At 41.7% G+C, this 24495-nt stretch overlaps 1 protein-coding gene across 6 annotated transcripts in view; it reads right to left on the reverse strand.

Annotated features, from left to right (window-relative positions):
* Syne2 (spectrin repeat containing nuclear envelope protein 2) overlaps positions 1 to 24495 on the reverse strand; it is a 310222-nt gene that overhangs the window by 137218 nt on the left and 148509 nt on the right. For all 6 annotated transcript variants that reach the window (XM_070032030.1, XM_070032022.1, XM_070032015.1 and 3 more), the window contains 11 exons: positions 22970 to 23082; positions 20860 to 21062; positions 19619 to 19738; positions 19228 to 19519; positions 17435 to 17586; positions 15858 to 16167; positions 13986 to 14150; positions 11957 to 12298; positions 7716 to 7871; positions 6490 to 6755; positions 2496 to 4599 (listed from right to left, as the gene is read on the reverse strand). In XM_070032030.1, coding sequence (XP_069888131.1) covers positions 2496 to 4599; positions 6490 to 6755; positions 7716 to 7871; positions 11957 to 12298; positions 13986 to 14150; positions 15858 to 16167; positions 17435 to 17586; positions 19228 to 19519; positions 19619 to 19738; positions 20860 to 21062; positions 22970 to 23082 — 4223 coding nt within the window. The remainder of the gene's footprint in view (positions 1 to 2495; positions 4600 to 6489; positions 6756 to 7715; positions 7872 to 11956; positions 12299 to 13985; positions 14151 to 15857; positions 16168 to 17434; positions 17587 to 19227; positions 19520 to 19618; positions 19739 to 20859; positions 21063 to 22969; positions 23083 to 24495) is intronic.

Genomic DNA, 24495 nt, shown 5'->3' on the forward strand with positions numbered 1-24495 from the left:
CAGTCTAACAATACTATGCTACTATTTTTAAATGAGAAACATTTTGATTTTCTTTTGTTTTTGTGCCTGTTCTGGGGCACTGTTTTTGAGCTTTTGTGTTCAAGGCTAGTGTTCTACTGCTTGAGCCAAAGCTCCACTTCAGGGTTTTTTTTTTTTGGTAGTTTAATGGAAATAAGAGTCTCACAGAATTTCCTGCGCAGGCTGCCTTTGAACTCTGATCTTCAGATCTCAGCTCCTGAGTATCTAGGATTAACAGGCATGAGCCCCCAGTGTCCAGCTCAGTTAGATTTTGTTTTTTATAAAGAAAAGTTATGTCTGTATTTTCTAAGAAGTCAAATTTAAATTGAAAATGACATCCCATAAGTCATAGATTATCAATGTCTTTCTGTTCAACAATTCTTATACTAAACTATGAATTAATGAAAACAAAGGTGATCAAGATATATTGTATTCCTAAACTGGAATGTTCATGTGTTGAATGGTACTACCTTTGTTGTAACTACTTAAAGATAATACAAAAACTTAAAAAATGAAACATGTTTAATAATTACATGCAGAATGATTAAATTGTGTATTAAAGATTATATAACATATATATGTTTGAGAGAGAGAGAGAGAGAGAGAGAGAGGTTCTTTTTTTGCACCAGTAGGGATTAGAGTGGTTTGAGATAGTCTTCCTGTATAGCCAAGCCTGCCCAGACAATCCTCTTTTCTTAGCCTCCTGAGTGTTGGGATCAGAAGTGTGCATCACTATGCCTAGCTAAGTATCTAATCTTAATAGGTATAAGCAAATGAAAAGAACAGAACCAAAATCGAAATCCTGATCCATTATGTTTTTAATGCCTCTGTCACTAACTTTAGGTATACCTCATTAAATGTCTCTACTCTTCAATCTTGTCATTAAAATAACAAGCATTTTTTAAATAAAGCATAACCTGGCCGTGGAGCTGTAGCTCCAAGTGGTAAAATGCTAGCCTTAAGAATAAGAGGTCAAGCTGGGTGCCGATGGCTCACGCCTGTAATCCTAGCTACTCAGGAGGCTGAGATCTGAGGATCAAGGTTCAAAGCCAGCCCGGGCAGCAAAGTCTGTGAGACTCTTATCTCCAATAAACCACTAGTAAACTGGAAGTGGCACTGTGGCTCAAGCGGTAGAGCGCTCGCCTTGAGCTGAAGAGCTGAGGGACAGCGCCCAGGCCCAGAATTCAAGCCCCATGACCAACAACAACAACAACAAAAAGAATAAGAGCTCAGAGACAGTGCCTAAGCCCTGAGTTTAAGTCCCACAACTGACCAGAACAAACAAACAAAACCAAACAGATAACCATAAAGTTCCCTACCAGTCCAATTGTAATCAGATGTGAAAATTTATGCAAATTGTTTCTTTGAAACTCTTAAAATAAAAGAGGTATTCAAATTACTCAAGATTTTTTAGGAGTCACATTAAACAGCATTCAGATTATTTTTATGACTTTACATTTTTGAAGCATTTACATCTATTGAGTGATTTCAAATACATTGGTAATAACTGTTTGAGTTAGAGAAGTGAAGCCCATTTATAAACTGACAGAAAGGTATGATGCAAAGTATGGCAACTGGGCTATTATCAGGAGGAAAGAGGAAAGTGTGCAGCAGTTGCTCTTCAGAACTGGTGTGCTATGAGCATTATTCAAAACTCTACTGTGGTAGGCACTGTGGCTCACAACTCTATTCCTAGCTACTTGGGAGACTGAGATCTGAGAATTGTTTTTCCAAGCCAGCCTGGGCAGAAAAGTCTCTAAGACTCTTTTATCTTTTGATATAGGATTATCAAGCGTGTGTTGGATTTTGTTTCCTTTTGTTTTTGCCGGTCCTGGGGCTTGAACTCAGGGTTTAGGTGCTATCCCTGAGCTTCTTTTTGCTCAAGGTTAGCTCTCTATCACTTGAGTAACAGCTCCACTTTCAGTTTTTTTTAAAATTAATTTTATTGGAGATAAGAATCTCACAGCCGGGTGCTGGTGGCTCATGCCTGTAATAATCCTAGCTATTCAGGAGGCTGAGATCTGAGGATCACAGTATAAAGCCAGCCCCGGCAGTAAAGTCTGTGAGACTCCTATTTCTAATAAATCACCAGAAAACCAGACATAGCGCTGTGGCTCAAGTGGTAGAGCGCTCGCCTTGAGCTGAAGAGCTGAGGGACAGCGCCCAGGCCCAGAGTTCAAGCCCTACAACCGTCCAAAAAAAAAAAAAAAAATCTCACTGACTTTCCTTCCTGGGCTGACTTAGAACCATGACCCTCAGATCTCAACTTCCTGAGTAGTGAGGATTACAGGTGTGAGCCACTGTGGCGCCAGGTGGCTTACTGAATTTTGGGAAACAGGTATCTCCCTGTAAAGAATTCTCCCATGGAACCTGTAACTTCTTTATTAGTATGGATATTAACTAGAGTAAAAAAAAATAATGAACTAAAAACAGTTGCATGAAATGCCTAATTAAAAGTAAAAAACAAACAAACTTACTTTGTGTAAGTCAATGCTCTTGCAAAGTTGCATTTGAAGATCTTGGATGTCATGTAATTTTGTCTCCACATCCTCAGCTTCACCAGAGTTTTCTTCAACTCCTCCATTCCCAATAGTAGTCATAGGTTTAATATGAAACATTTCTGCCTGAACTTGAGCTTGAAATGCTTCCCAGTGCTCCTTCTCATTTTCAATATGTTTAATTCCCAAACGCAGAAGTAAAGGCTGCTGTACCTGAGATTTTAGCTGATTTAAAACATGTAAGGAATGCTCCAGTTCTTCCTGAACATTCTTTCCATCCATTTCTTTGGGTTGGAATTCTCGTAGTGTGTTTTGGAGATCCTCATGTAACTTATCATTTTCTTTGGCCTTCAGCTTTAGGTGTAGTATTTCTTTCTCTTTGAAAGAGTCATCAAATACCTCACTTTCGCTTAATTTCTTTATTATCTCATCATATAGCTCCTTAGCTTTCTCAATCTTCTGATTCAGAATTTGCGCATCAAGCAGACTGCTTTCTGATGAAGTACTAGTTTTCAAGACTAATTCAGCCTTCTCCTTGATTTGCAGATCCACAGCCCTTATTTTACTGAGCAATGCCTGATACTTGCTGTGCTCTGTTACAAATGTGTCCAACAGCTTCATTTTTTCTTCAAGTTCCTTTTCCTTTTCTGACACTTGGGTTTGTAACTGTCCGATGTGCAATCCCTCCCCATCTAGCCCTAAATAGTCAAATGCTTCTTGATGTGCCAACACTTGTGATATGCTACAGCGAATCCCAGCAAGTCTGTGCTTTAGACTCATGAACTGCTCCTTAACATCTTCATGTGTTTCTTGGTTAAGTGTCAGCTCATTGAGCTGCACGCTGTCAATGGCCTCCTGAAGTGCACATATTTCTGCCTGGAATTCTCTGCAAGCATTGAGCTTGTGTTCTACTTCATTACATTTATTCTGAATGAATCTTTGTGCCCTGTCAGTTCTATTGTTCAGGCTTTTCAACTGATCATCCAGAAACAATCTTTCAAACACATTTAGATCTTTATAGGCAGCATCTGTGAATTCATGAAAATGGGTAGAGCTCAAGCTCTCGATCTCTTGCAATTCCTTCTGAGATGCCTTCAGCGTGACCAGCTGACGGGCCAGTTCACCCTCTGAGGCGGTGGCCCCTATCTTGGAAATTATCAGTGCTTCATTTTCTTGAAGGCTATGTTGAGCCTTTCCTAGAACTTCAAACAATTTGTTTCTTTCTTCCAACTCAAATTCCAGTTGCTGTGATCTTTGAGTAGATTTTAAAACCAGCACCTGGTATTGGTTCTGTAATTCCTCCAGGAGATTATTGAGGTGATCACTCTCAGAGGCTGGCAAGCTAGGAATGGTCTCCTTCACCTCTTCCACCAATGAGTCCAAGGCCTGCTGCTTATCCAAAATGCCATCATGTGTCACCTTGCATTTTCGGATCTGGGAGAGGATGTCATCTGGGAGAAGGGAAATGGGGGTGGCGAGTTCACCCAACAGAGTCTTCACCCACAAGAGGATTTCTTTCATCTTGCTCCTGAGGTTACACTTCTTAATCTGCTTTTCCACCTCGATGTGTAATGGCTCCAGGACTTCCAATTGCTTCTTCAAATTATTGACTGCATCTTCCAAAATCGTCTTTTCTTTCTCTCCCCAGATTCTCTTCATCTGAAGCTCGGCTTGCCCCTTTAACACAGAAAATTCTTGTTTGTTTGCCTGGAGGTCAGCAGCCATGGCCACGATGCTTGGGCTCCCTGCTTGTTCGTCTGGGGCCTTCAGCTTTAACAGCAAACTCTGCTGCTGTTGCTGTAGAGAAATGCCAAGGTCACGGACCTTGCTCATGAGAGAGGTAAATGCGTCGTGTTCCAAAACTTGCTGGGAGCATTTCCTTCCAACCTGCTCTTCCACTTGCTGCCACCCATATTCAAGTTGCTTCAGCTGGCTCTCCAACAGCTTCTTGTCCATACTGCACAGAGGCTTTGCTAAACTCTCCCATTTGAGTTGAAGCTCGCTTACATATCCTTTTTCTTTTTCTACTGATCCCAGAAATTTCTGCAGTTTGTCCACATAGGTTGCATTATCCAGTGGTCCCCTGGAGAAAGAAACACAATAGTGCTTGTTAGCGAGGGGCCGCCAGTAGCTTGTACCTGTAATCCTAGCTACTTCAGGAGGCTGAGATAGGAGGATTGCAGTTTGATGCCAGCCTGGGCAGGCAAATCTGAGAGATTTATCTCCAACTAACCAGAAAAATGCTAGAAGAGGAGCAGTGTCTCAATTGGTAGAACACCAGCTGCGAGCAAGCAAGCCAATTGAGACTCTGAGCCCCAGTAACGGCACCAAAAAATACAAAGAGAGAGCCTGCCCATTCAAACCTCACTGTTATTATTTTCCTTAAATTTTTTTTTTTGGTCGGTCACGGGGCTTGAACTCTGGGCCTGCACACTATCCCTGACCTCCTTTTGCTCAAAGCTAACATTCTACCACTTGAGCCACAGCACCACTTCCACCCTTTTCTGTTATTAATTGGAGATAAGAATCTCATGGACTTTCCTGCTCCAGCTGGCTACCTTAGGTCTCAGACTCCAGAGTAGTTAGGATTACAGGTGTGAGCCCCGGCTTTAATTTTTTTTTTTTGAGGGTTGGTCTTGAGGCCTGAACTCTGGGCCTGGGCGCTGTCCCTCAGGTCTTCCGCTCAAGGCTAGCGCTCTACCACTTGAGTCACAGTGCCACTTCTGGCTTTTTCTGCTTTTATGGTGCTGAGGAATCGAACCCAGGGCCTCATGCATGCAAGGCAAGTGCTCTACCACTGAGCCACCTTCCCAGGCCTAAATTTTTTTTGAAGAGAAGAAAAAAAAGAAAACCTCTTGTTTCCATTTCCTAGAATTCATTTCAATAAATACTGTATGTTCAGAGGCACCGGAGGCATTGCACCTTTGTGCTCCTTCCCTAAGTGTATCCTCTTTTGGTCTCATTGTGTGTAAACATCTAGGAGTCCTGTATAATTTTCATGTCCCAGTGTAGCTTCTACATAGAGAGAAACAGGTGTTGTCTCTCTGAGCTTGACTCAGAAATGGAAATAGGCAGGGTGCCAGGGCTCATGCCTATAATCGTAGCTACTCAGGAGGCTGAGATCTGAGGATTGCAGTTCATTAAACCACTCAGAAAATCGGAAGTGATACTGTGGATCAAGTGGTAGAGTGCTAGCCTCGAACTGAAGAGCTCAGGAATGGTGACCAGGCCCAGTTCAAGCCCCATCACACACACACACACACACACACAGACACACAGACACACACACACGAAATGGAAATGGATGATCTTCCATTTACTGAAGAGCTCAGGAACGGTGACCAGGCCCAGTTCAAGCCCCATGACACACACACACACACACACACACACACACACAAAATGGAAATGGATGATCTTCCATTTCCCTGCTAATGACATAATATTCTTCCTAATGCCTGTGTAAAATTCTATTATCTACATTTTTTGGATCCACCTCTTCTATTGTAGGGCTTCTAGGCTGTTTCCATAACTTAGCAATTGTGAATATGTGCAGCAATGAACACTGATGTGCAAGTATCTTTATGGTACTCTGGCAGATGCCTAGGAGTGGTATGGCTGGGTCGTAGGGAAGGTCTATGTTTAGATTTTTGAGGAACCTCCAGACTACTGTGCAGAATTGTTGTACTAGTTTACATTCCCACCAACAGCGCAATAGGGTTCCTTTCCCCGACATCGCTGCCAGCATTTGCTGTTAAATTTTTTAAAAGAAAGACATTTTTGTTCTTTATAAGCTACTCAGTCTGTGGTATTTTACTAAATCAGTCCAGACAGACTAAAACAGCTTCTACAAGGAATTAAGACCATAGTAATAGAATAGTAGGTCATAGTGTCCTTCCATATTATGAATGCTGAACACCAAGGACCTGTCCCAGGTAGCGAAGACTGGCTGCAAGTCCTAAATTCCTACACTTACACTTTCAGACTTTCCTTTTCTGCAAACAAGGCTTTCAGTGAGGACTCAGCTGTTGCAAGGCATTCCTGAAAGTCACTAAGGAGATCATACTGGCTTTCTTTGTTTTTCTTCAGAGTAGTAAGTGCCTGAAGCAGAGTGTCAAAGCCACGTGCCGAAGGTCTTGAATTGTGGAGCATCACAGCACTTGTTTCGGCTGTATGTAGATTTCCCGATTGCTCTGGGGATTCAATAGCTGCTTTTTTTGCTTCCAACTGGGTATATAGTTCCTGAAAACAAACCATACAAATCAGCAAATACACATGCACTTGCTCCTTCATGTTCTTTCCTTTCCTCCTTCCTTCAAATAATATAACCAATCCTAAGCCTGTGTTTTAAATTCTTCATTTAAATTCTTCTTAATTTCCACACAGGGAAATTAAAGTCATGACATCTAAAAGATTTTTTTTGCTAGGATCCTGTTCAACTTAGACTCAAATTTTGCTCCATGCTGATGGCTCATGCCTGTAATTCTAGCTACTCAGAAGGCTGAGATTCAGAAGACCATAGTTTAAAGTTAACATATACATATCTAGATCAAAATTCATCACGAGTATTTAATATCAATTAGATACCACTTTTTTACCACTTTCTTAAAAAGATCTATCATTTCTCAAAAAAAATCATCTTATTCTTCTTTCCTATGTCACCTTTCTTTCCAATTTTAGATACACATTTACTGTCATCTACATGCATGTAACCTAATGGGGGCAGTTTATAATTTCATTTTATAAAACCTAGCAGGCCATAAGTACATTGTACAATCCAATAAAAAAAATAAAAGAATTAAAATACTAAATTGATAAAATAATCAATCAGCTGTGAAAACAAAGGAGAACCTCATCACACTATTACTAAAAATACAAAGAACTTTCTAGAATCAGAAGTACACATGGAACCATGAAAATGAACAAGTCAGAAACTCCACATTGTGTCACTGAATAAGTTTTGGGGAACTTTGTTAAAGAAAAAGATGATGACTGGTCATTAAGCTCTTCCACTTTTTAAATGGAAAGATTCATACAACTTACTGATTAGTACATAATTATATAGTTACCAAACTGATCATCAGGCAAAGGTTAAGTAAGACTTTTCACTCTGTCCAAGCAAGTTTTTGGTAATTAAAATATATTGTACCGCAGTGGCTTAATGATGCAATCATGCTGACAGTGTTTTTCATGTTTCCATACCTCTATTTCTCTTAATTGTTCACTTCTTAACATAACATCTAATTCTAAAGGCTGATTCTGCAGCTCATTGACTTTCTGCTCCTCTCCAGTGTTGTTCATGGTTTCCTGAGCATTGAGGGAAAGTTGTTTTGACAAAACCATTTCCACTGCTGAATTCTGAAAACATAAAAAGATTAATTACTCAACAGTCTACTCTTCAAATGCATCATTTTTCTTTTTCTTGATGAAAACACTCCAGTTGTTTCTATTAGACTAAATTCTCCTCAGATTAAAGACTCAAGTGAAGTATATTTGGGGCAATACCAAAAATCATTTTTCCATATGAAAGTTAATATCTATATACAGGTATTCATGAAATGGAATATTTTTGATAATACAAAATCTAGCATTGCTCCATTATATGCTATGCCAAGTCTGAGCTCGGCATAGTAGCACATGCCTATAATCCCAGCACTCGGGAGCCTGAAGCAGGAGAATCATGTTTAAGGCCAGCCTGGGCTACACAGAAAGACCTTATCTCAAAAAAAATTAACAAACAAATAACATTCTTTTACAATATATGTATCTGCATGCGGGGGTGGGTCTGAAAAAAAACAGATATGAAAAAAACAAAGGTTCCCAAATTTATACTTAAGAATCCACTATAATGGCCAGGCACCAGTGGCTCACTCCTGTAATCCTAGCTACTCGGGGGGCTGAGATCTGAGGATCACAGTTCAAAGCTCAGGCAGAAAACTCTGTGAGACTCCTATAAACCACCAGAGAACTGGAAGTGGCACTGTGGCTCAAGTGGTAGAATGCTAGCATTGAGCTGAAGAGCTCAGGGACAGCGCCCAGGCCCAGAGTTCAAGCCCCACAACTGACACACACACACACAAAAACCCACTATAATACAGAGGTCAAAGAAAACACTAAGGGCTCCTTATTACCCACGGTAGTCTATAGTAAGTGACAGAGGGAACACTAAGATTTCCTGTAATAAGAATACACTGTAATCTATAGCAGTACGAAGTGCAACATAGGTAAGGCAACACAAGTTCTGCACTGCTTAATGGATATTTTCTGAAAGCCTTAAGAACTTATGGCTCTCAATAGGACACACAGCTGGGGCATCTGCATTCCCTCATTCCCTTCACCAAACATTTGTGGGCACTTATACCAACCACGCCCATGGCAGGAATAGAAGAACAGGGAATAGAATAGAGCATAGAACAATAGAATAGAGTCACAGCCCAGGGATATAGGGAGCTTGTGCCTTATCTTTGCAATTTCTCTGTACATTTGCAGCTCTTAGGAAAATCAAAAGCCACCATGTGGAGTGTCACTGATGCTAAGTGGCGGTAAATTCAAGCTGTCCAGAGTTTCTGGGTTCTAAACAACACCGAGTATGTGTCACTTAATTTGGAACTTCACTCCTATGAACTCATGAGGAAAATGTACATGAAGGGTATCCATGCAGGGGAAAGATCCAGGAAGAAGGAAGGAGGCAGGGGGGAGGTCACATCTCTATTCAGTCAGTGGCTCGTATGCCACCATCATCCAAGGGAGATGCCTGCCTGCTTTCCACCTGCTGATTACCATCTCCCTACACACCTCAACTAAAGCAGCTGGCACAAGACAGCATGAGCTAAGGCCTTAGGATCACACCCTGGGGGAGCATTAGCTACTGACAGCTACACATTAATAATTCAAAACCTGGGCTGGGAATGTGGCTTAGTGGTAGAGTGCTTGCTTAGCATGTATGAAGCCCTGGATTCGATTCTTCAGTACCACATAAACAGAAAAAGCTGGAAGTGGTACTATGGCTCAAGTAGAGTGCTTGCCTTGAGCACAGAGCAGCTCAGGGATAGAGCCCAGGTCCTGAATTCAAGCCCTGGGACCAGCAAAAAAAAAAAAAGTCAGAACCTTTGGGGTCCCATACCCCAGGAGCCAGTGACTGCTGTTCTGCAGGAAAGCATGCACATCTGTAATGACTGCCTTTAACTAGTGGACAGAAGGTGGAAAACAAACATCTTCAGTCACTTTCAAACACCATTTCTTATGAGCCCCAGGAGCTACTTCTACAGTGACAGAAAGTCAATAGAATCATCGAGTGTTTCAAATTTAAAGGGGGTAGAAATCCAAGTGTTTATTTCTTCATTTGCTTATATTTTACCAGTACTGGGGCTTGATTGCAGGCCCCAGGTGCTGTCCCTTAGCCTTTTCCTCACAAGGCTAGTGCTCTAACACTTGAGCTGCACGTCCACTAACTGGCTGTTTCCTGGTTAATTGGAGCTAAGTCACTTGGATTTTTCCCCCTAGCCTGGCTGGCTTCAAGCTGGGATCCTCAGATCTCAGCCTCTTGAGTATCTAGGATTACAGATGTAAGCCAACAGCTCCCAGCTAGGATTTTAATTCAGTATTCAATATACTTTGTAGAATTTGGGGGGAGGGGAGTGTGATTATTTAGGGGTTTTTAAGCAGCTGACCCGGCAGCAAGGTCACCTGTCAGGCCCAGGTCCTCCTCACAGCTAGTAGAGGACACTCAGGTATTCCTCCTTTTTTACTTATTGCTTCCCCTTTCAATAGTGTGAATAAAGTTTCTTTCACATATACATCCTCAAGAGCCTTAGAGACTGAGACTTAAAAATCCCTAATACCATGGGATTTACAGGGAGACTTTTCTTGTGGATAGGTAACCTAGATAATTCCATTATGGTTCCTTTCATCTCCCATGCATTTCTGTTCCTTTCATCTCCCATGCATTTCTGTTCCAGGGAAACAATCAGTGCACAAGTGTTCTTCTTTCCTGATAATTACAGAAACCATGCAAAGCTGGTGAGAAATTGAGGTAGAAAGAGATCATGGGAAATGGGGTATGGGAAAAGAAACCACACTCGGTGTTTAATCAACAGCTTAATGAAAAGCACACAGGCGGAACTTGCTTTACTTTGAGCCTCACACACCCCCTCACTACGCTGCAAAAACAAACAGCAGCACTCTCCCAGTCTGACCTCGCCTGCTTGTCCAAATAATGAGTACACTCTAGGAACACAGCTTCTATCTTAAAGAAGAATACTTAGTGGGGGGGGGGGGGGGGAGGGGAGGATTTAGTAAAAAAACTCCTTTGATCACACAAGTTTTTGCAAAGGAAAATATTTACTTCAAGGATGTACATTTGTCTTGAAAAAAGGAATACCTGATCGAAAAAAAAATCCCATCCTTTATTTAAAGAACACAGATTTCTATGTCACAATGACCCAGATTTAGATTTAGTAACCTGACCAGACTTGCTTTCTCTAGATCCAAGTGATAATGTCAAACTCTAACTACAGCATCATCAATACACCAGGTATCTAGAATAGAGGAAACAGACACCCCAACCCACCCTGGAAACTCCCTGAATGTTCAAACACCCTCACACCCCTCACACCTCTTAGAGATATGCCTGAACCCTGAACTGTGTAACATCACAAACTCAACCCAGGAGGGTTCTGTCCTTGGGAGAGCATCTCCTGCTGTGAGAAAAAACTCACATCTGAGTTGGTTCTGAGTCTAACTTCCTCCCTGTTCCACTGCACTCTGAAGGCTTCCCAACAGGGTGACCCTTTCAAACACAGCTTACTGGAAGCTCTCTCTTTGTGCCTTTGCCACTGCAATCTGTGAACTGTGCATTATGCAAGAAGCCCTTGTCCAGGCACAGGAAAAGGCATCCATGTGGATGCTGAGATGGAAACATTATTCTTCCTTCTCCTCCCTAGACCTGGGAATCTGAATGATGTTATTCTCACACAAAATGCTCTGATAATATTAAGTACGTTTGCACCATAGGGTTAACACTAGAAGAGAAGGAAAAGAGCCTGTTTTCTTCCTATCAGACTCTGATTTCACTTACAAAATCAACTGAAAAAAAAAAACAAAACAGAGTTCTTGGATTACAGTCCCCAGCCCCACCATAGAAATAAGTAAAGCGCATGTTTTTCTTTTTGCCTTTTCAAATTAGTTTTTGTGCTCTTGATTACATATGGGTGGGAATAATAAACCTAATTTGATGACTGATATTTGAACAGACTGAATAGGAATATTTTGCCACTCAAATCTGGACCATTTTCCAAGGGCTCTTTTATAAAGAGAACTTCATAAATAGCCAGTACTTAGAAGATTTAATTATGAAATCAGAACACTTAATTCACGACTCTTTTCAGAGCTGCACACCTCCTCATTTTCAAGCTTGATGTCTTAGCATAGCCACCAGCACCTACCTCGTTTCCATCCCAATCTTCCTCCAACTTCTCCATCACTGCTGAGCCATTGGTGGTCCCTGGCTCATCAGAAGTGCCCTTCCACTCTCCACTTGATGGAGAAAACTCTTCAGGCTTTTCTGTTAAACTTTCTGATCTGAGTAGTCTGTTGAGACAACTTTCAGTCTCCTGCTTAGCAAATTCAATTCTCTTTTCTAAACCCTTTTGTTTATGTTCAAGTGACTGTAGATCATCATCAATCATCTTCTGTCCCACTGAAGATGTATTTTGTTTGATGGATTTTGCCAAAGTTAAAATCTTCTTTAGTGGCTCATCTTGCAAATTAAGCGTACTCTCTAGTTCCTAGGAGTAGAGAAAAGACTGTTACAGAAAATATCGCCCTTTGGTTGGAAGAAGAGTTCATTGGCTTTCGTAAATCATGGAGTATGGTGCTTCACCAGTAGAAAATGTGTTGAGGGGCTGGGAGGGTGGCTCAGTGGTAGAGCGCTTGCCTTGCATGCATGAGGCCCTGGGTTCGATTCCTCAGCACCACATAAGCAAAAAGAAAAAAGCCGGAAGCAGCACTGTGGCTCAAGTGGTAGAGCGCTAGCCTTGAGCTGAAGAGCTGAGGGACAGCGCCCAGGCCCAGAGTTCAGGCCCCACGACCGGACCCCCAAAAAAAATTAAAAAGAAAAAAGAAAGGAAAATGTGTTGAAAACCATCAGCCAGGTGCCTGTGCTCACATCATTCATTCTAGCTGCTCAGGAGGCTGAGATCTAAGGATAATGGCTTGAATTCAGCCCAGGTAGGAAAGCCCATGAGACTCTTACCTCCAATTAACTACCAATAAAGTTGAAAGTAAAGCTTTGAAAAGTTGAAAGTAAAGTGGTGCAAGTAGTAGAACATTAGCCTTGAAAAAAAAAAAATGTCCAGGCCAAGCTCAAGCCTCAGGACACACACACACACACAAAAGCTCAAGCCTCAGAACACACACACACAAGCCTCAGGACACACACACACAAGCCTCAGGACACACACACACACACACACACACACACACACACACACACAACACATGCCACAAAGAAGCACACACACACACACACACACACACCCCCAACACATGCCACAAAGAAGAAACTCTGGAGTACAATTTAAAACAATCTAGTATGCCACATTAATTCTCAAACAAATCGAAAAAAAATGTTCACAGATATTTGTTTGAACTCAGGCCTTCATTTACTAGACTGATGCTTTACCACTTGAGCAATGCCTCCAGCCTTATTTTTTGGGGTGGTTCCAGTTCTGGGGCTTTAATTTGGGGCCCACCTCCAAAGTGGAAAAGATAAATCCTCAGGCTCTTACAGCACTGCAGAGCCACAAGTGCTCTGCCCACTCCCAGAAGTCTCCATTTTTTCTTTTTTCTTTCTTTTTTCTTTTTTTTTTTTTTTTTTGGTGCCAGGCCTGGGGCTTGACCTGGATGCTGTCCCTGTCTTTTTACTCAAGACTGGCATTCTGCCATTAAAGCCATAGCCTTTAATAGATAAGCACAGGGAAAGCACCCAGGTTTAGAGTTCAAACCCCAAAACCAGCACAGGGAAAGGAGGAGGGGGGATGGGGAAGGGGAAGGGGAAGGGGAAGGGGAAGGGGAAGGGGAAGGGAAGGAGAAGGAGAAGGGGAGGGGAGGGGAGGGGAGGGGAGGGGAGGGGAGGGGAGGGGAGGGGAGGGGAGGGGAGGGGAGGGGAGGGGAGGGGAGGGGAGGGGAGGGGAGGGGAGGGGAGGGGAGGGAAGGGGAGGGAAGGGAAGGGAAGGGAAGGGAAGGGAAGGGAAGGGAAGGGAAGGGAAGGGAAGGGAAGGGAAGGGAAGGGAAGGGAAGGAAAGGAAAGGAAAGGAAAGAAAGCATATTCCCATTTTATTATGTCAGCTCAAATCTTTATCTATGAGTCATCTGACTAGTACTTGGATTTCATACCAAAGACCCTGATAGTTAATTGGTAATGAATATTGGTTCTTTTCAAGAATGTCTACTCGGTCTGGACTTATTTAATACCTGCAGCCTCTGCAGTTTGTCCTCCACTGCTGTTTGATCTTCAGGCACCTGGGAAAGATGTTCAAGTTCCTCAGAGAAATGGTCCAACGAGGTGTTCAGGTCTGCGACCGCAAGATGGTATGAGTGATGCTCTTCCACATGACTCTCCAATTTTTGCACAGAATCCTAAAAGTAAAACCATGGCACCTTACCAAGTATTTCTCTCAGAAGGTAATTATTTCTTCTCTCAGAAGGTAATTATACCATTCATAAATACTTGTTTATTTTATTAAGAGTTTCATCTCAAAACAGGGCTATGTCCAATCTTATCCAAAGCTCCTGGTGTTTGAGATAGTACAATGTAAAACTCTCCATCTCTCCTTCTCCCAAATGACTCTGAATGAAGACATTTGTCCTTCCATGTTTTCTTTCCTTTGCTTCCTTCCCAAAGGCAATTAGTTAAGAGCTTACAAGATGCTACACTACAAAGCCTATCATTAAATTAAATTACAAACGTTCATAATAAATGAGACCCCCTCAATTATCTGTGACTTTGAAGCCAAAAATTCACACTTGGAAAATAAGTGAGAATTTATTATATGATTCTAGATTCCTTTTCCCAAGAGTCAAACTCAAATCTTCCTAACTCAAAAGTAAAATCATCCTCTAGTTCCCTCCCTGGGGACCTATGGTTATCAGATGGCTACACCTGATCAGAAAAGCAACAACTATTAGCTAAAAAATATTCAGTCAAGCACATATATTTTTTTTGGCGGGGGGAGGGGGTTGGTTGTGGGGGTTGAACTCAGGGCCTGGGATCTGTCCTGCTCAAAGCTAGCTCTCTACCACTTTTAAGCCACAGCTCCATTTCATTTTCTGATAGTTAACTGGAGATAAGAGTCTCACAGACTTTCCTGCCCTGCTGGGTTTGAACCATGATCCTCAGATCGCAACTTCCTGAGTAGCTAGGATTACAGGTGTAAGCCACTAGTGCCTGGCATCAAGCAGGTATATCTTAACCCCTGCCCAGCTGCTGGTATCTGGAGAAGTAGCATTTCTTATCTTAGTAATGCTTGCATTGAACCTGGCTTTCAGTAGAGGATTATAAACAGTCTTATTTAGAGAATACATTCCCTCACGACAAGCTGACATTTTGCCTCAATTCTTTCACTGCAGATCATGTGGAAATATCCCAGGAAGGGCACAAACAAGAAGTTTCATAAATATAATTCATATTAAACTATTGCAATGGATAGATGGGTGGATGATGAATATCCACATTGTCAATTCCACAGCCATGTCCAAAGAACATGAACCTAAAGGGTTAACATTAATTGACATGTTCAACTAAAACCCCTCCTACAACTAAACAAAATACAAAAAATAAATGTATTAAATTCAAATAATTTTTACTTTTTTTTTTGGGGTCCGGTTATAGGGCCTGAACTCTGGGCCTGGGTGCTGTACCTCAGCTCTTCAGCTCAAGACTAGCATTCTACCACTTAAGCCACAGCACCACTTCTGGCTTTTTTCTTTTTTGCTTATGTGGTGCTGAGGAATCGAACCCAGGGCCTCATGCATATAAGGCAAGCGCTCTACCACTGAGCCACCTTCCCAGCCCCTCAAATAATTTTTAATCTATTGAACTCTCAAAGAAGAGAATTTCAATGACAGGAAATAGCATCATCATCTTTTAACAAGCAAAGGATTTCCTAAGCAAAACTGACTGGATTGATTCTGTCAATTTTGAGAGTTGGTATTTTCACATAAAAATAATAAATTTTGAAAGCTTTGGGTGTACTCGAAGAACAACAACCAAAGCCATCTGTAAGGTTCTATGTACAAATCTTACATAGAAATCACTGCAATCATTTAAACCTCTGTCCAAGTCACCTGCAACTGCTGAAGGAGACTTTCATGTAGATGTTTTATTTCCAGCCAGGGCTCTTCGCTGAAGCTGGGATTTTTGGTGCACTCCAAGAGGTAATTTCCTTGAGATTTTAACTCCTTTAGCAAGGACGTCAAATCTTGTGCCTTTTGGAGGAATTTCTTATAGATTTTTAGCTGGGCTTGCTTCTCCTGCAAACCAGGTTGCAGAGCGAAGCCTGCTTCTTGCTTCTTCTTTAATTCTGTGAGCATCAGTCTCAGGTCCTCTTTACTTTGGAGGTATTTCTCTCCTTCTAGCAGAAGCTTTTCTTGGTGGCTAAATTTCACCAAATGGTTCATAAATGAAATGATGGTTAGCAAAATGGGAAGGCATTTTGCATACTATAATTCAAGATATATTAAAAATAAATAGCATTAAAATAACACAGATAGCCAGGAACTGGTGGCTCACACCTGTAATTCTAGCTACTCAGGAGACTGAGATCTGAGACCAGCCGTGGCAGAAAAGTCTCTGTGAGACTCTTATCTCCAGTGAACCACTCAAAAACTGGTAGTGGCATTGTGGCTCAAAGAGGTAGAGGGGTACCTCTGAACAAAAGAGCTCAGGGACAGTGCCCAGACCCTAAGTTCAAGTCCCACAACCACAAAAACAAACAAATAAAAACCCCACAAATATACATTGTAACTTAAAAAAAAATATGATCGCCAGTATTGGGACTTGAACTCAGAGCCACCAGCTCTCACTTGGCTTTTTCCACTCAAAGCTGGGGCTCTATCATTTGAGCCAGCTTTTTGCTTGTTAACTGGAGACAAGAGACTCATGGTATCATCTGCCCAGGTTGGCTTTGAACCACAATTCTCAGACCTGTCTCTTGAGTAACTAGGATGACAGGCGTGAACCAATGCCTGGGTACATTATAACATTCTAAATAGCACTACATTTAGCTCAGAAATCTAGAAATTATTTTACACAGTTTGTCCAGAGAATTTTTAATACCTTAAGTATCAAAATCCTGACTTTTTTGTTATATTTAAATATCATGACAATATCCTTTCTGATATATTTTCATAAGAGTAAAATAAGCATTAAGCATATTTAGCAACTCTATGCTTTCTGTAACTTAAATTTTGATCTATCACCTTAGAAAAAGCTCAATCAACATTTATTTCCAACCTGAAATATACATTTAAGACCTGATACAAAATAAGTTTCTGCCAGAGATCTATCTAGAAGGTTCAGCTAATGCTTATCAATGTTTACCCTTTTTGGAATTTCTGTAAGCAAATCTTTTTCGAGAGAGATAGTTCTACACTGTTTCATGTGAAGGATGAGGCTGACTGGAGGGAGGGGGTATGGAAGGGAAGCAGGGGTAAGTGAGAATTTGCTGCTAAGATTCCCAGGGAACTACATTCAGTTCCCATTGCTCAGGAATCAGCACTGGGATGCCTTTTCTTATCTGAGATACCAACTTTCCCTCCAGCAGAGAGTATTCCCCAACCCAGGCCGCAGACAGACAAAACAAACTTGTGGTTCCACTGGGCCATGGAAAGCGATGCAGGGTGAAGGCGAACTTGTCCTCTACCTTAGGTACGTGTTGGCTAAGTGGAGGGTGCTGTCCCATTGGCTGTGGATATCAGTCAGGGTCTCCTGAACCTCCGAGGCCTCGCTGCCCTCAGCTTGTCTCATAACAGTTTGGATTCTGGCGTCTCCTTCAGGTTTCAGTAAAATGATTTCCTGAAACAAAGAAAAAAATGTCATTTGCTTTACTTAAGGATATTACCGATGACTGTCTGTGTTGCTGGTACCAATGCTTGAACTGAGGGTCTCACATTCCTCTTTAGCTTTTTGGGGGGCCGGGGAGGGAAGGGGGTTGTTAGTTGTGGGGCTTGAACTCTGGGTCTGGGCGCTGTCCTTGAGTTCTTCAGTTCAAGGTGAGTGCTCTACCACTTGAGCCACAGCACCACTTCTGGTTTTCTAATGGTTAATTGGAAATAAGAATCTCACGGACCTTCCTGCCTGGGCTGGCTTTGAACTGTGATTCTCAAATCTCAGCCTCCTGAGCAGCTAGGATTACAGCTATGAGCTACTGGTGCCTGGCTTCCTCCTTAGCTTCTTATAATAGCTGGTGCTCTACCACTTATATCACACCTCCAATTTCCAGCTTTTTGATGGTTAATTGGAAGTAAGGCTCTCAGGGATTTCTCTGCCCTGGCTGGTACTGAACTGAGATTCTCAGATTCCTAAGAGTATCTAGGATTATAGGTATAAGCCACCAACATCTAGCTCAGATGATGGCATTTTATTTGTAAACTTTCCACTGAGAGTCTAACTGCAGAGTTACATTTTCATAGATGCCCCAAAGACAGATAAATTGCACAGAGTTGGTGCTCCGTAAATGCTTGTTTGTTCAGCCCTTGATTTTCAACTGCTTTCTTTGATTTCACAGGTCCCACAAATCCTCCTTGCCATTCACTTCTACCATTCACTGGTGGAGGGAAGGATAGGGAACAGCCTAGCAGGACATTTCTGTTAAGACTCATAACTTTGCAGAGGAAAAACATGCCTCATGTCAACTCATCTCTCCACCATGACAGTTATCTTCCATTCTCTGCTCTTTCTATCTTTTGCTCTAACAAAATGCAGTTCCATTCAGAAAAACTACTCAAGATTCCCATGAGCCAGGTAGGTACACTCACAGACACAATCTCAAATGATTTTCCTCAACCAGCTTTTTTTTGTTTTTTTTAATTTTTTTGGTGCCAGTACTGGGGCATACAACTTAGGGCCTGAGTGCTGCCCCTTAGCTTTGTCACTCAAGGCTGACACTCTACCAACTGAACCACAGCTCTGTGACATTTTGCTGGTTTACTGGAGTTAAGAGTCTTCCCTGCCCAGGCTGGCTTTGAACTGAAATCCTCGTATCTCAGCCTCCTCAGTACCTAGGATTATAGGCATGAGCTACTAGCTCATTAGTATCGATCATTTTTTCTCCATAATATGCTTCAATTAAAGTGATTTCAATAAGCACTTGTGCTGTTGTCCCCTGAATTTGCTCTCTTGACATGGATTCATCCTGTATCCTCAGTAACTCAGGTTCTCATCCATGGCTTTTATTTCATTTATTGGCACATACTGAAGATGACAATGACTGGGCCCTACCCTCAAAAAGAGGTTATACTTTCTTGAGTATGCATTAAAATAATTTTATATCCATCCCAACCCTTGTCTTCTGTAAGTTCAGTGATTTGAATTGCTTCAACTCATCCACAGTAATCCTACTTTCCATTAAGAAACAAATCTTGGCCACTTTTCTTCTAAATCTTTTCAAAGTGAGAGTTCACTCTGACCTGTCAAATCTACTTTCCACAGTTTTACCTTTATTTTTTGGATTCTTTCTTCAAGTGGCATTTTTCCTTCAGATGAATTCAAAGCCATAAGGGACTCTTTAATCTCTTTTATCCACAGAATCACATCATGTGCGAGATCAGGGAGGCTCTGGTCCTCAGCAGGTGGAAGCTTAGCCTCTTCTTCACTTCCAGGTAATTGTCTCAATAACGTCTGGTATCGGTCAATCAAATGTGTTGATTCTGCTATTATTTCTTCTTCCTCCGAAAGGCCATGTTCCTTCAAAGAGCTGTTCAGCTGGACCACAGACTCAAACTGTTCCCTGTAATTTCCAAATACCATTGAAAATTTGTAGGAGTTGCTACTACAGGATGGAAGGAATTATACTCCAAGTAATACACCTTGCCCAAGATCACGATACCTCATTTGAGCTAATGCTTCCCAAAATAGCTCAGCTTTCTCTCCCGATTCACCCATTTCTTTCCATTTCTCTTCTTGATTAGTCAACCACTTACTTAGGTTTCTATAATCATCCTGCAATCTAAAAGAACAATTCACAGATCAGACTACAAAATGAGCAAAAATAGATTCATATCCAAGAGAAGGATGACATGTACCTTGTGACTTGACCAGGTATATACTTCCTGTGTTTATTTTCCTAGAAAAGATGTAACTTGCCACATATCAAAATCTGAACAGTAATTTACTGTACTAGAGTGGAAGTCACTAAAGCAATGAGTCATGTAAAGGTATTGTAAAGATGAGACAACAAATAGAAAACATTTCTTGGATAATCCCAAGCCTTTGCCATTTTAGATCATTTGAAGAATCTCTCAAACTTTTTGTAATCCTAGCATCAATTTAATCTCTAGCCCAGAAAAAGGGCTAGAGACAGAGCTCAGAGTTTGACACCCAGCATTGCAAAAACATGAAAAATTAAAAAACAAAGTGTCGTCAGGCCTCTGTATATCTATGTTTCTATATCCATAGATTCTACCAATCACAAGTCTAAATTATTTGGGACAAAATGTGTCTGTTACTGTAAAATATCAATTTCCTCCTTTCTGGTCCTCATTCCTTAGAGAATAAAGACAAATTTTCCCATAGCATTTGCATCACATTAGGTATGCCATTGGTACATAGGTCATATGAAAACAATTCTTTGTGTCTGTAAGTGTGTGTGTGTGTGTGCGCGCGCGCACGCGCGCACACTAGTCTTAGAGCTTGAACTTAGGGCCTGGGCACTGTCTCTAAGCATTTTTACCTAGGGCTTGAAGTCAGGGCCTGGGCACTGTTTCTGAGCTTTTTTGCCTAAGACTAATGTTCTGTCACTTGAGTTACAGCTCTACTTCTCACTTTTTTGGGGTGCTTAACTGGAGATAAGTGTCTCGTGGACTTTCCTGCCTAGGCTGTCTTTGAACCATGATCCTCAAATCTTAGCCTTCTTCATAGTTAGGATTACAGGCGTGAGCCACTGGTGCCTGGCCACTTCCCATGTTTCAGTGTAGAGGATTTCTCCCTGAGACCAACTATATCTATTTTACTTGTGAAATGTAAATGTACTGTATTTCCTAGCATACAGGGTACTGACAAAGAGTTCATGAGAAATCACTAGGAAAATATTGCTAGAAAGTGGTGTTTGAGATCACCTTTCTTTCCTACCTCAGCAGCTGCTGCAAGTGGTGACCAAGTTCCTTTGCACGGGCCTGGCAGATAGACTCCATTTTCTCTAATTCTAGTTCCTGAGTCAGGAGCCAACTGTGAAGCTCCTTAACATGTGCTTTGGGAAGATGTTTCTGTACATGCTCCAATACGGTGTCTACCTGCTGCATTTTATCACTCCGTCCCTCAAGAGCCAAGAAATCCTGAAGGAAGAAAACAGAAAACAGAAGGTTAAAATGGTCTGATGAGCTCTGTGTCACCTCTGTGACACTATTCTAAACCAGCAGACAAACCGACACTCCATCTCAACATCTTGTCCCTGACAGGACATGAAGACATGGCTTAGCGCCAGTGGCAGATGGGTCTGTAGCTGTTCTGAATCGTGGATGTCAAAATGCATTTGCATCTGGTTTTCTTGGAATCATAGAAGTACAAAAAATACAGGAGCATGGAACTTGGACCAAGACCAAGGAAGCCACACACTCTTATTCTGGCTCTGTTCCACTTCTCCTAAATACTTCTTTCCTTTCTGGCAATCAATATGCAAAACTAAACAGACTACTCTCCCTTGAACTTGGCCCAAGCAGAATTTTCTTTGCAATTTTAGTGTTTCAATGCATCAGTCGCTGAGGCCTATGATATGGACAAAATGAGATATAAGAGCTGGGCGCCAGTGGCTCACGCCTCTAATCCTAGCTACGGCCGAAGTTCAAAGCCAACCTAAGCAGAAAAGTCCATGAGACTCTTATCTCCAATATAAACTATTCACAAAAAGCCAGAAGTGGTGCTGTGGCTCAAGTGGTAGAGTGCTAGCCTAGAGTACAAAGAGGCTCAGGGACAGTATCCAAGCCCCAAGTTCAAGTCCAGGATCAGAAAAAAAAAAAAAAAAGAAAAGAAAAAGAAAAAAGTAAAGGCAAAAAGAGGGGCAAAGGTAAGTCTTGCAATAAAGTTTAATACCACTTAATTGGTTAACTAATTAGTTAATACCAATTAATTATAGCAAAGAGAACATTTAGTTGCCATCAACAAGTTTGAGAACATGACAGCATCAAAACAGAACTGGGCCCACCCTGTCCCCAGTTACTGGGGTGGGGAAGGAAGGCATGAAGACAGCTTTAGCCCCAGGAGTTCAAGGCTAGCCTGGTTCCCAAAGAACAAGCAAGCAAGCAAACACTTTACTAGACTGTCTACCCTAAAGTGATCGAGCATGCAACATGTTTCCCCACACATTCAGCCTTTTAGTTCATGTTGTAGTCTGACCAGCAGTGTGTTAATGTTCAATTGCAGCTAGCTGCTGGTGACTGATGCCTATAATCCCAAATACTTGAGAGGCTAAGACGTAAGAATTGAGGCTTGAAACTAACCAGGGCAGACAAATCCATGAGGCTCTTATCTCTAAATAACCAGCAAAAAGCCAAAAGTTGGAGGTATGGCTCAAGTGGTATTGCACTAGCTATGAGCAAAAGAGCTGACCGAAGCTCAAGGCCCTGAATTCAAGCCCCAGTATTCGGAAAAAGAAAAATAAAACTTCAGTTGCAATTTTTAGCCAAGTATGGTGCTCAAACCTATAATCCTATAATCCTGCCTACTTGGGAGATAGAGATTGGAGGAGAAAGATGGGTCCTGGTTTGAGGCCACCCCAGGCAAAATAGATCATAAGGCTCCATCTCAACTCATAGCTGGGCACAGTGGCATGCATCTACCATCTCAGCGATGTGGGAAAGCAAGCATAGGAGACGCAAACTCTAGGCTAGCCTGCACATGAAGGGAGACCTTAGCAAGTTCAAGGCCTGAGTTCAAACCAGCACTGCAAAAATAATAGTAACAACAACAACAACAACAACAATAATAATAACAAAAAGTGCATTTCACTAAAATAGTGTCTTAACATAAACAGAATCTTAGAATACGAAAATAGAATTGTTAAAGCCACTGGAGTATTTACCCAGTAAAGCAGTTTCAGTATATCTGGAAAATATCCAGGTTATTTAGAAGTATTACCTCTTACATAAAAAAAGTTACTATGTCAAAGTAAGTTCTTCCCTAAATGAAAATACAGTTCTATGTTGCTAATATTTTAGTTTGATCAGTTTTGATATAGGTATCTTACAGAAAGTTTTTGTAGCTTTTGCTCCATACTCGTTTTGGTTGCTGAGGGTTCAAAACAGTCCTTAAGGCTCATTTTAATGCTGCTGAACCAGTCATTAAAGTTCTTACATTGATCTGGAGAAGAAAAAAAAATAGGTCTATTCATTTCATTTGCACATCATGACCCCTGTTATGTGAGAGCTTGTAGAATTCGTTGTCTATACTACTGTGTAAAGTGCTAACAAATACTGACACCTAATTTTGAGGGCTAATACAGCATAATTTGGTATATTTTCTTTGATGTTGGCATTGGGGCTTGAACTCAGGGCCTTGGATTTTCACTTTCCACTCAAAGCTGGTATTCCACCACTTGGGCCACAGTTTTACTTCAGGCTTTTTGATGGTTATTTAGAGATAAGAGTATCATGGACTCTGTGTGTGTGTGTGTGTGTGTGTGTGTGTGTGTGCGTGCGCACACATACACACACACACATGCAGGTCCTGGGGCTTAAACTCAGGGCCTAGGCACTGTCTCTGAGCTTCTTTTGCTCAAGACTAGAACTCCACCACTTGAGCCATAGCACCTCTTCTGGCTTTCTCTGCACAGTTTGTTGGAGATAAGAGTCTCATGGACTTTTCTGCCTGAGCTGGCACCAAACCATGATCCTCAGATCTCAGCTTCCTGAGTAGCTAGATTATAGGCATGAGCCCCTATCACTTGGCTTTCTGCCCAGGTTGGCTTTGAACAAGGATCCTCAGATTTCAGTGTCCTGAATAGCTAGAAGTACAGGCATGAGCTACCAAATTTTCTCTTTAAGTACCCAGTATATCCCAAAATAGTTGCTAGGGCATGAGCTCATAGACTCAACAGCCACAGGCAGTCGGTGGCACTTGGTATTGGTGACTTACCCATGAAAACAGTGCTTTCAGATGTTACTTATGCCATCCATTACTTACTAAATAGGTTTCCCCAATGGATTTGTCTAACTATTATTCCTTCAAATACTGTTTGTGATGTCAGGCATGGAGGTACATACCTATTATCCCAATTAGGTGAGAGGTGGAAAAGGAAGATCATGGCCCAAGGGTAACCCTTGGCAGAAAGCAAGAGACCTTGTCTAAAAAAAATGTAAGTGAAAGGCAGGGTGCAGGTGGCCCACACCTGTAATTCTAGCTACTCAGGAGGCTGATACCTGAGGATCTCAGTTCAAAACCATCCCAGGTAGAAAACTCCATGAGACTTTTATTTCCAGTTAACCACCAGAAAATCGTAAATGGCATTATAACTCGAAGTGGTAGAGCGTTAGCCTTGAGCAAAAGAGCTCAGGGACAGACACCAGGTCCTGAGTTTAAGCCCCATGACAGACACAACTAAAAAAAAGGGGGGAAAAAAGTGAGCTGGGCACTGGTGGCTCACACACGCAACCCTAGCTATTCAGGAGTCTGACATCTGAGAATCTCAGTTTGAAGCTAGCCTGAGCAGGAAAGTCTGAGACTCTTATATCCCCATTAAACTCCCAAAGAAGCCAGAAGGTGGAGCTGTGGCTC

This window comes from Dipodomys merriami, unplaced genomic scaffold (assembly GCF_024711535.1).
Source record: "Dipodomys merriami isolate MVZ:Mamm:240054 unplaced genomic scaffold, mDipMer1.0.p SCAF_1, whole genome shotgun sequence".
NCBI classification, from domain to species: Eukaryota; Metazoa; Chordata; class Mammalia; order Rodentia; family Heteromyidae; genus Dipodomys; species Dipodomys merriami.